Raw genomic sequence first — 12,071 nt, forward strand, 5'->3', positions numbered from 1 at the left:
TTAAGGACATAACTGTCATGAGTCATGGCAAGTATGGTGAAGATCAACAATTTCATGGCTTTGTTACAGGTACTTCCTGGTTCATGATATCAGACACTTGTTGTTGCCAAGGGGTGGGGCTAATTCATAGTCCCATTATTGCATTGTAGTTTTTGTTCATCATGGGACTGGCATCAAATGTGGCGATTCCTGTGCTGATATGTTGTTTTATGTGGGAGTTTTAGCAATAAGTCTTTGTTAATAAGACATAAAACTTTGAGGGCCCGCCCCTCCTAAACTAAATCTTCTATTAGAAGAAATAACACAACTTTAAATCACACATGCCTCCTGAGCATCCTGTGCAAGTTGGGTGTCAGTTGGACAATATCCCTAGGAGGAGTTGTTTAAAATGCATGGCAAAGAAATGACCCCAAAAATGGCACCTTTTTCAAAATGGCCGACTTCCTGTTGGTTTTGGCCCATATGTCCAAGAGACTTTTTTGAAGGTACTGGAAGGTTCTCCAACTGTGCTGAATTTTATCCATGTCGGTCCATGTAGTGGGCGGGGCTGATTGATTGAAATTTTGTAGGGGGCGCTATGGAGACATGCTCCATTTATTCCATAATGTTTCAATGGGGCTTAGTTCAGGGCCTTACTGTCATCAGTCATGGCAAGTTTGATGGCGGTCCAAGGTTCCATGGCTTGGTCACAGGTACTTCCTGTTTCATGGCGTTGGACCGCCATTCGCCATGTCCCGTTTAGCGTAGCAACTTGAGGTTTTTATTGTGGCATCATGAAAGGGTTTGACATGTTTTGGAGGAGTCTCAAGTGTTTGGGACCATTTGCTTAGAAGCATGACCCTCAAACGTGGAAAAAACCACTTCCTGTTGTAAGTGGGCGGGGCTTAGGTCTACACCAGCAATTGTCACATTAATCTGTTCAGGACTGATCCCTTATTAATCCCTATAAGTTTTAGGGTGATCAGATCAAAATTGACAATTTTATAGTGATTTATGATGTCACGCCGCCGCATGGAACTTCCCCATGGCGTCACGGGCACGCCGTGCAGCGTAGAGCAATGTCCTTTACCAGATCTCTTCACCAACATGTTTTGTGATGCCTGAGTGAATTTGGGCCATGTGGTGTCCACCAAGCCAGAGTTATGGGTGTGTGAGCAAAAAACAACACTTTTGACCTCCAGGGGGCGTGGCTATTTCATAATCAAAATATTGACATATAGAACTCTGTAGGAGGGGACTGTCATCATATCTAGCAAATTTGGTGCAGAAATGTTGCTTTATGTGGGAGTTATATCCGTTTAATTTTTTAATCATGGCGAGACATCAAACTTTGAGGCCCCGCCCCTCGTAAACTAAGTCTCCTATTAGAAGAAATAACACAACATTTAATCACACATGCCTCCTGAACATCCTGAGCAATTTGTGGCTCAGTGGGATAAAAGCTCTAGGACGAGTTCGTTAAAATGCGAGGTGCTAAAACGCCAAAATATTGACTTTGACCTAAAATGGCCGCCTTCCTGTCGACATTTCACCATGACATTAAGAGGATTTTTTGTTCGCCCTAGCATGTAGATCATGTGTATGAATTTTCATAAAGATTAACGACATGCAGTGGCAGGGCACCTAAAATAGGTGGCGCTCTCGTTCAGTTTCACCCAAACATTCTGGAGCACCTCAAAATATCAAATTTTTCGTATTCCCTTGGGGGGGTACGCAAAATTTGGTGAGTTTTCGAGCACGTTCAGGCCTCCAAAAAAGCACGCGAAGTGTCCGAATAAAAATAAGAAGAAGAAACGCTGCAATTACAATAGGCCTTCGCACCGCCAAGGTGCTCGGGCCTAATAAACACTGCAATTACAATAGGCCTTCGCACCGCCAAGGTGCTCGGGCCTAATAATAAACACTGCAATTACAATAGGCCTTCGCACTGCCAAGGTGCTCGGGCCTAATAAACACTGCAATTACAATAGGCCTTCGCACCGCCAAGGTGCTCGGGCCTAATAATAAACACTGCAATTACAATAGGCCTTCGCACTGCCAAGGTGCTCGGGCCTAATAAACACTGCAATTACAATAGGCCTTCGCACCGCCAAGGTGCTCGGGCCTAATAATAAACACTGCAATTACAATAGGCCTTCGCACTGCCAAGGTGCTCGGGCCTAATAAACACTGCAATTACAATAGGCCTTCGCACCGCCAAGGTGCTCGGGCCTAATTAACACGTAAACAAAGATAGGAGATATAAATTTCAGTCTGATTGTTGAGAAATCCTGCTGCATGCAGAATTTCACACTATTGATGAGACCATTCTGGAAGAGGTTTGTGCGGCGTGAATAATACAGTTCTTGGCCGACCATTTATGTAAACTTTCACACATTTTAAGGACTAATATCCAAGTGTCAGCCTTGAATTTTTTTAAGAAAATCTTGAGTTACTTCTCCTGAGTGTCAGCATCTTCTCATTGCAGGTGTATGAACTCAGACCTCTATCTGAATAAACCACCAGGAAATGTACCTGTGGGTTTTTCAGCTGTACATACCGTATTAGACCAGAACTTGACAATGGGAGCATGGTAGAAGGCATAGATTTTCCTGGTTAAGGGCAGTTTTCTAGAGCGGACTTGCGTCTCCATGTCATTTTTCGCCTCAACGTGGTCTTGGGATCGGGCCTCCTTAAAAACATCCTGTAGAGAGGTTAATGAGACTCACATTGGAGGAGTAATGGGAGAAAAAAGAAATCTTAGAGGGGAAAAAACAGGAGTAAATCTTACCATCTGGATGTCTTCAGCTACATTCTGGAAGTTGTGCTCGCTGTCCTCCATGGTCATCTGATGGTCATCTTGACTCTGAGGGATGTGCGCCATCTCAGCCTTGGATTTGTACTCCAATAGCAGGATGGCAGGAGGAAACAGGATGCTCAAAATCACCTATAGGCATACAGAGACATGCACACTTATGTGGGTGGCTGCTGGCTTGCTTTTCAGAAGGTTTTAACAAATGTGCCCCAAATCCAAATCTAACCAGAAAAAGCTGCCATGGTTGCAGCACCGACATGGTGCTCTACATGGATTTAGCTGCCTTTTTTTTTTTTTAAACCAAATTACATATTTTTCTGATTTGGCAGAGCCAGCAAAGACCATGATGCAACTGAACCCGACCCAGCTGCTAAGTGGTTATCATCGTTTCAATGATAGTTAAAGAGAAAACAGCCTGCAATTTCTCTAATGACACTTGAGAATTTTTATGAAGTTTGTCAATGCAGTCTGAAGGTTTGATGATAATGTCTTCTTGGACTGCACAAAATTTGGACAGTGAAGTTTTTTTTTTGGCTTACAAACGATTCCTTCCTCAGCATAAAGTCTGAAATATCCAGTAATCATAAGAGCTGCTTAAATTCTGGTTGAAGAAACCAGCTTCACTGCTTTTCATTTTACTGTGATTAGATGTAAATATTTATGCTATGAGGCTGAGGAGTATATAAACTAAAGTATATATAAGCTGAAGTGCATAAAAACTCAACTGGTGAAGAAAGACTGCCTTGGTTTCCTTCAATGGCTCCATACACAATTGTTTCAAGGACAGCTTTATGGATATTATCTTTTGGTCTAACAACTAACCTTTTTCAGCATTGAAATGACCCCACATTCAATTCAGACCCAGAAATAAAATCTAGATGGATTATGAACCTTGTACCAGGAGTTCTTGCGCATGTTCAGCCGTCCCATCCACATGTCTGACAGCAGCATCTGGGTGCAGGTATGCGCAACAAAGGGCCGCAGGTGGGAGGAGACAGCCAACTTCAGACAAGTGGAGTTGCTCCAGTTCTTTAGCTCATAGGTCAGAAGCTTCATGGCCATGGTCTCATCTTGCCTGAATGACTGCTCCAGCAGGTCCACAGCCAGTGTTCCAAACTCACTGATGCACATCACCAACGTTAGTTTATGCCTTACTTTCATCAAAACTTAAGACAGTTTCAGAAACGACACTTTCTTACTTTGAGTAGTCCTTGAGCTCCTCTGAGGTGTCATCCACCACGTCGCTTTTCTTGGCCTCATAGCCCATAGAGCGGCACAGTTTGCATGCCACCAGGGCTTTTGCCATGTTTTCCTCTCCGTGCTGCCAGAAGAAGAGAGACATTTTTTGCCTCTTCATCAGCACTGCCCACACCAAGAGTTCATTGAAAGGATAGGGAAAACGCCTCGTCTCTGGGTCATCTATGTCCACAATTTCTTCTCGGCTCCTCTTCTTGTTCTGTTCTGCAGTCGACTCCAGCTGAAAGGAGAAGATAAAATTCCTAAATGTCAACAGGGTTCATTGTTAGGCACAAGCATGCAAAAAGCTTTATTCTTTTTACTGATCAGCTGAAGCTTACCTTTGGTTTGTAGGGCTGTGCAGTCTTGATGAAGTGGTTGTGTCTTGTCTTCTCCTTCTTATCAGCCTGCATGCTAAAAGTCTCGTGACTTTTTCTTAAATGAGAACCAGGACTGATTGTGTGGCGACCAGACCTCTGTGAAGACCATGAAAACCTTTTTTAGATTTACTTGAACAATACTTAATCTTATATTTAACACATCAGTTGAGCTGGACCTCGAGATCACCGAATCCCCAGCACACAAATTGACATTTACTACACACCAGAAAGTATTTCTCCCCACTCACCCTGTTGTTGCCATGGAGATTGTTGTAAATTATTCGGAAGCGTTTCCTGGTGTAATTGCACCTGTAAGTCCCGCCCATCAGAAACTCAATAACCAAGCCTACATCGATCAAAGTGATTTTATAGTTTGGAGGCAGATTACTCTGAAACAAAACAAAGCCCAAAGATTAAGAAGATTCCACTTCTTTTCAACCAAAATCATCTTTTAACCTGATAAATCAGACAGACTACCTGTTTAACATCTCTTATCAGGTGAAGGAGAGTTGGGTTGTTGGGGGGTTGTTTCTGGAACAAAAGATAATTACAAATAAGTAAATAAAAAACAGTTCTTCTTTGGCCAACTCTTTTATGCAGTGTTCATTGTGTGCTGCATGGCGGTACCGTGTTGTACAGCTCCTCCAGCCGACTGATTGTCAGGAAACGGTGCATGCTAACGCCATTTTCTATGAGCAGTTTGACAAAGTCCACCCTGTCCATCACCAGTGCGTCCAGCATTGCTTGCTCCAAAGAACTCACCTAAACACACAAGCAAAAATATAAATACAATTTTGAGCATGTTTGTACAGAATTATTTATCAAACAAACACAAAGCCCAAAAATATAGTCAAATTAAACACAAAACATACACAACATACTAATAAACATTCATCCTATCAGTCATGGAAGAGCCAGGAGGTTTAAAATAAACATCAGCACTAAGGGCTCTTTATAAAGACAACTGCGATAGGGTTCATGTTACATTCAAGACAAGACATGGCAGTCTGCCCAAACCCAGTCCTCCAGCTCTTCAAAACACAAACTGTGGCCAACAGAGACTTTGGGGTCAATTTGAATAAGTCCAAAGGCTTTTGGCCGATGCTGAGCTAAGCAAACATCTTTTCGCTCACACACACACACAAACAAACAATTCCATAAACGTACCAGTAGCTGCTGTCCATACACAAACACGTGGTTCTTGGCAATGTCTACACGGTTCCAAGCCAAAGTCAGGACCAGCTGATCGAAGGCAGAAACGTTTGTGCCTGAAATACAAAGCAATGTGTAAATATTAGGTGTGGGAAAATCGAATCGAAAAATCGAAAACCTGGATTTTTTGTTTCACAATTTTAAAACAGATTTTTTTGTTAAAAAAAATAAATAAATAAAAAAAATAAAAAATAAAAAAAAGTTTTATTTTTCCCCCAAATAAACCAAATTAATCCGCAATAAACTTTTTGTCATTTTGATTGTTTTTATTGATCTTTTTACTTGTCTTCTTGGGCATTATAGCAGCAGGATGATGATCTGGCTTCTGTGTTGTTTTCTCCAAACTGAAATCAAGAAAACATTTTGTGCATTTTTTTGGTTTTTAATCTACAAAAATCAGCAATATATCGAACAATTTTGAGAATTGCAATTTAAATTATATTGGCACCCAAAATCGGAATTGAATCGGGACAAAAGCATATCGTCACGGTCTCAGTAAATACACACATAAATGCATATTATTTCACAAGCAAGTGCAGTTTGTTAACTCTGCACTCCTTTTTAACCAGGTAGCGGGATTAGAAAGGGTGAGTAGAGAAAGCACAGAGCAACAGTACAGTCAATTACTCACTAATACAACAACAGAACAGATCAGACTACAAAGTAAATCCCAGTTCAGTCTACTGGTCTCTTCCACAGTAATCAGTGTGGTTGTCCAGTGGGAGCAATTTGACTCAAACAATCAGAATTACTGTAAACAGAATTGATTGCCTGGATGTCAAAGTATCTTAAGAGAACAGGCAGCTGAGATTTTCACTTTCCTGCCTGCTTTAAATTTCTACATATAAAATAAAATGCATCCAAGAAGTTATTCAGTGCTTTGTAGAAACTTTTGCCTATTAAGTAAAGCAACTCTAACCTCAAAACATTTCAAATGTTGGCACAAAATAAAAACCTATTGTTTGCCATGCATGTTTCCATATTTTAGTTGTTGTAGATGGTGGTGTAGCCTTGGGTAGCTTGCCCAGCAAGAATCCTCTCTGATTCTCAAACAGACCGAGTACATTTCCAGACACAATGTCTGATTCACAGGGCCGCCTGATGTATGGTTAAGAGGAAATCGGAAAAGTCCTCTAAGCAACATTTAATGCCTTTGTAGGGCTTGGGAGCTTTTGTTCAACCTTTTGTCCGAGTTGCTGTTGCACCAAGATGACTGCACCTTAGGTTGACAAACACATACTTCATAGTGCAACTCTAGAATAGGCCTGGGGGTTTGTCTTTAAAGTTTCTGAACTTTTTTTCCGGAACAATCAATCACTTTCAGGCAGAAATACCTGTCTCTGTCTCAAAGAACTCAAATGAAGGTTGAATAGAAAAAATGTGCTGCACCTACCTACATTCAACACAACAATTCTTTAAAATGACAAAGTCCCATATCTCAGAAAAATGACTGATTTTTTTCCCTTTCATATTAACTTCATTGTCTCAGAAAAATGACTGATTTTCTCCCTTTCATATTAACTTCTTTTTTTAAATGATAAAAATGACACAGAGGCATTATCTGAAAATGTTTTAACAGTGCAGAAAGAAGGAGGGATACTGCAGGGAGGCATGAGGCTCAGTGACTGACAGTGTTGGGATAAAGAGCCCATGTGAATGCGAGCAACATGATCTCCTCAGGAGCAGAAAGAAAAGGGCCGAGAGGGGAACTGTGCTCTCAAAGCATATCTATATCAGAAAGAAAACATTACAAAGACTTGAAATCTTGACCTCTAAATACCAACAACTGCAGTATATGAATAGACTTAATCAAATTTACGTGACTTTAACCAAGTTCCTTCAATAAAGAGGTTTGAGGACAAAGTTTTAAAAAGTTCTCATTTACTAACCTTGGAGTAAGGCCTTCAGAATGGCTACATCAATGTCCTGGTGTTCCTCTGAGCTGGTGTCAAACACAGTGATCTGTTTTCCAAGAAAGAAGATAGTACTGATTATCAGGTTCCCACAGACATTATCCAGATGTTTAAAGTTGTTTTAACATGGCACCAGTTTACGCTGAGAGGAGTCATCAGCCAGTGTCAATGAAATCTTACGATTGGTGCAATAATTCAACAATCTGATTGGAAAATTGTGTTATTTAGTTATCTCTATGGTAAGGTAAATTTCATTATCTCATGCAAAGTTTTTTCAAGCGTGACAGTCAGAAGGAGAGAGGAGGAAGAGATGCGAAACATGAGTTGCAATCTTCATCAGGATTTTTCTTCCCGTTTGGACGAGCTTTACAAGCTACATGGATTCTGTAGAAACAACACTGATTATATCACTCAATGCAAGAGTAAAAAAAAAAAAAAAAAAAAAAAAAAAACTCTCCTCTTGGTTCTGATTGAATATGTCTCAAAGGTTTATACGAGACCATGAATTGTGCATTCATGGGCACGCCAAAATTTTAAAAAGATGATTCAGTCAAGTTTTAAGAGGTAAATTTGCCAAACTGTAAACAAACATACTGAAAAAAATTCAGGGTTTCAACCCACAGCTAAAAAATTTATTCTCTGGCAACATTATACTTTATGTTTATATCCCAAAAGCCCCCCTGGGGGAATGGCCGCCCACATTGCTTCAGAGTTTGAGCTCTACATGAAAGCTGCACCAATTTCACTCGATTCTGTGGACAGCTTTTGGCTTTCATAAACTTTGTTTGATGAGTTACATAACCTTTATGATTCATTTTACCGCTGTTCTCAATGAAACTGAAAAGGAAAGTTAACAAATATGAGAATGTAAGCAATTATAATGTGATGACTAAAGTGCAGTGTGCAAATGTTTACCAGTTCTTTGCTTTTCATGCACTCCATTAGAGTCTGAAAGAGATGGATGGAGTCATTCTGGCTGAAGTTGAAAGTTTTCTTGATGGTTGCAATGATATCCGTCTCCACCCCATCAGGAAGACCACTAGAATGATTACAGTAAAACATGCTTAGAGTCACACTGTTCCAACACCCACACCTATAAAACCTTTTATCAGTCTGGGTAACCTTTCCCTTGGCATTTTGTGCTCCATTAATACTTTTTGACTTTAAATAAATTTCAAAAGTCTAGTTAGTCAGGTTCACTCAATTCCATTTTTGGTCATTAATAAAACTGGACATCATATCATTTGGACATATGCCATAGAAGTACAATAGAAGTACAATAGGAAGAAAAGTACATGATGTACAAAACCAATGCAAAACAATACACAGAAAACAAAAAATCTTCCAAAGGCCAGTCATATGTCTCACCCGGCATATTTCAATAGTCTTCATGATTTCCAAAATACTTAATTGTAATAACTACAAATTTTAACTCATTTATCAATATTACTTCAAACTGAAAACAAATACAGTAGATGTAGCCTACATATGCAGGCACATGAGGACAATGAAATAAAATAATATACAGAAAGGTAGTTCGATTTTTTGTTTTCAATCATCAACAAATGGTTTACTGATCTACTTAATGAACTTTTCTAAAACCAAAAAAAAAGTATTTTAAAATGTTTTTTTTTTCTTCTTCCAAAATAAGATTTCAAAATGAGGAACAGATTCAACAGATTGATCCCAGGCTGAAAGCAGATTTATACTTTTCTTCTGTTTCACTTCATCGTGTTATTTTAAGTATTCAGTCTGGGTGCTAAATCAATATGTTTACCTGTGGCATTATGAAAACTTTTAACTAAACACTTCTTTCAAGGGAGGGTAGGAGATATTTTCCAGGAGGATGTTTTTACTATATACTAATCTCCTTCACAACCCAGCTGCAGACAATAAATTGAATGCTAAAACGCAATTTAAAAAAAATGTAGTCACCTTTGAAACGTGCAAGTCTTGAAAATTTTCATCCAATCATTTTAAATCAACACGATTTAAAACATTGGATGGTGATATGTGTAACGAATATGCCTGCCATTTCTCCTGCCCACCTCCACCCCTCTGCATGCAGAGGCTGGAAAACTTGTAAAGACAATAAAGCAAGAGCCAGAACTTGGCTAGCCACATTAGCTAGCATACCACATCAAAATGCGATAAAGACTTAAACATGAGGGACTTTATGGTAGCATAGGGGCTTACATCGAGTCGGAAAAGGAAAACTATGGTGGAGAAGGCTACTACCCAGGAAATAGCTGAAAGAGAGCGGAGAAAGAGTGTGAATCGGTGGTTTGGAGGCATGGCTGCAGAAGAAGTATGACGAAAGGGATTTTAGCTTTTAAATGTTTTCTAGATGTAGTTGGCTTGAACCTTTTTTCCCGGATCTCCTAGCCTACCTTTAACTGGCTTTGTAAGACAGTAGAACTCAAATTAAACAACCCTGAAAACTTGTTCAGTGCTTCAACTCAAAAGGGTTTCACAAAACAAAAGGATCTGCTAATATCTGGAGTTCAAATATAATCAAACAAAATATCCTTGAGTAAAAAATCTTATTTTAAATATACAAATGGGCAATCTTTGTCAAAGGAATGGACCTTCTCCTTTACTATGCTGTCCCACACCTTCAGCTTTAGGATTTAACTTGAGCAAGAAAAACTTTGCAGCTCAATCAGGCGACTCACTTGATGTCTTTAAAAAACAAAACAAAACAAAAAAAAAACACCTTATAATGGTTTTTGACCTAGTTTCAGGCGTTGCTGCTTTTGAGCAAATCTGAGGATAAAACACTGAATAACTGATTCTGCTAGTTGTGTATCACCATAAACAAATTCCTCATTGCTTTCAGTTCTTTTTTTTCCCCTCCTTATCTTAACATTTCAGGCATTTCTCTGATGAACTTGTTTTGTTTTTGCCGTTCAGGTACCCAACTGAGAGATCTTTGGATCTCATGTTGCAGGTTCACACCAGTAGTTGCAGGTTCACACCAGTAGCTTTTATTATACGTGGCATAACTGGAGTAAACTTCAGACTTCTTGTTGTAACCAACTAATTATATCCAAGCTGCTGATAGAGAGCTAAAAAAAAAAACTACAATCAGTATGTGCAATTGAGTCCGCATAATCTGCAGACAGGAATCTGATCTGAAAAAATTCTGTTAAATATTTTCCACGTCCTTTGGCCTCGACCCATTTATTGAACATTTATCTGATCTAATGCTTAATTAATGATCTAATGCTCTGGATCTATGATTGCTCACCATCATTGGCTGCGGCAAACGCCCACCTTTTTTGGTGAACAAACTCACAGGCATGCCAAAAGAACTGTGATTATAAGAAATGAGCTCAATTCTATATTTAAGCATCTGGGAAAATGTTGCTACCTGACAGCTGGTAACTTTATATTTGTTTTAATTGAACAAAAAGATGAAAAATCATTGCTTCAAAAGCCTTTAGCTTGAACGTGTTGCACCTACCCCCCCTCTTCTGTCTGTTTGTGGACGTAGGCCAGAATGTCAGCAGCACGGCCAGTCCCCTCACACACAACCACTGGGACAGGAGGGCTCTCCTGAAGGTACTCCAGTACAGTCAGGATCACATTGGGACCACCTTCAAAGATCAGCGCCACAACAGGAACACTCTGACCAATTCCTAGAAGAAGACATAACATGCTAACTGGAATACATTTATAAAAAGGACTTGGTTAATCCTGATGACCACAAAGAGCCCTTTCACACCTACTGACCCAGCTTAAAATCCAAGTTTCTGTTACACAGTCCCCATTTAGCCATTATCTCATATTAATAAAACACCCCCATGTAAGTGAAAGTGCGTCAGAGGTTGAGGTGATAATTTCCATGTCAATGTTATCACAAACTTTCAACTGCCAGTAAAGCTAATGATAATTAATTGTCCTTGCAGGTGATACAACGTTCTTGCTTACCGACAACAGTCAATCATTGACTTCTGAACTAAAAGGGGACTTTTTTTTTTTTTTTAAAAGGTCATTTAATACACATCAAAGGATAAAATGGGGGCAAAAGAACACTTTTTTTCTCTCCTTGTCAGATGATGGCAGATAGGAATATTGCAGACACAACTGGTATTGTAAAGGTCCTAAAACCTCTGAGGAGTAACAGACAACTGGTCAAAATCTAATTAATCTACACAAAGTTATAAACAAAGCTGGGGGTTCAACTTGTTTAACTGGTTAAATAATATTGCTTACGGGCATTAATGACAGATTAAGTTGATTTCAGTAGTTTAACTCATTTGTCTGGTGTGCTGTTATACTTAGGAGCAATAAAGAGACTAAAGTTAGAGACATCTTAAACTGAAAACACCCAGGTCCTGCTTGGTTTTCTTACTGGCATGTATTTTTTGAAGGTTGATGTGCTTCTCAAGGTCACGCCGCAGTTTCACCTCAGCTCCATACTTCCCCACCGTTCCATCATCCACCAGCAGGAAATGAGAATGCAGATTGTTGAGAACATTTAGTTTGCTAAGAGGATTCAGCAGTGTCTGGTACGGAGCAATAATCTGCATC

General features: G+C 39.6%; 1 protein-coding gene across 2 annotated transcripts in view; it reads right to left on the bottom strand.

Moving 5' to 3' along the window:
• The window catches only part of trpm7 (transient receptor potential cation channel, subfamily M, member 7), a 41,183-nt gene that overhangs the window by 17,640 nt on the left and 11,472 nt on the right, over positions 1 to 12,071 (bottom strand). For both annotated transcript variants that reach the window (XM_079240845.1, XM_079240844.1), the window contains 13 exons: positions 11,893 to 12,064; positions 11,002 to 11,176; positions 8,451 to 8,574; positions 7,512 to 7,584; positions 5,578 to 5,678; positions 5,038 to 5,172; positions 4,888 to 4,941; positions 4,659 to 4,799; positions 4,372 to 4,506; positions 3,994 to 4,271; positions 3,686 to 3,914; positions 2,771 to 2,926; positions 2,540 to 2,683 (listed from right to left, as the gene is read on the bottom strand). In XM_079240845.1, coding sequence (XP_079096971.1) covers positions 2,540 to 2,683; positions 2,771 to 2,926; positions 3,686 to 3,914; positions 3,994 to 4,271; positions 4,372 to 4,506; positions 4,659 to 4,799; positions 4,888 to 4,941; positions 5,038 to 5,172; positions 5,578 to 5,678; positions 7,512 to 7,584; positions 8,451 to 8,574; positions 11,002 to 11,176; positions 11,893 to 12,064 — 1,917 coding nt within the window. The remainder of the gene's footprint in view (positions 1 to 2,539; positions 2,684 to 2,770; positions 2,927 to 3,685; positions 3,915 to 3,993; positions 4,272 to 4,371; positions 4,507 to 4,658; positions 4,800 to 4,887; positions 4,942 to 5,037; positions 5,173 to 5,577; positions 5,679 to 7,511; positions 7,585 to 8,450; positions 8,575 to 11,001; positions 11,177 to 11,892; positions 12,065 to 12,071) is intronic.

Source organism: Telmatherina bonti (assembly GCF_933228915.1).
Source record: "Telmatherina bonti genome assembly, chromosome: 1".
NCBI lineage: Eukaryota > Metazoa > Chordata > Actinopteri > Atheriniformes > Telmatherinidae > Telmatherina > Telmatherina bonti.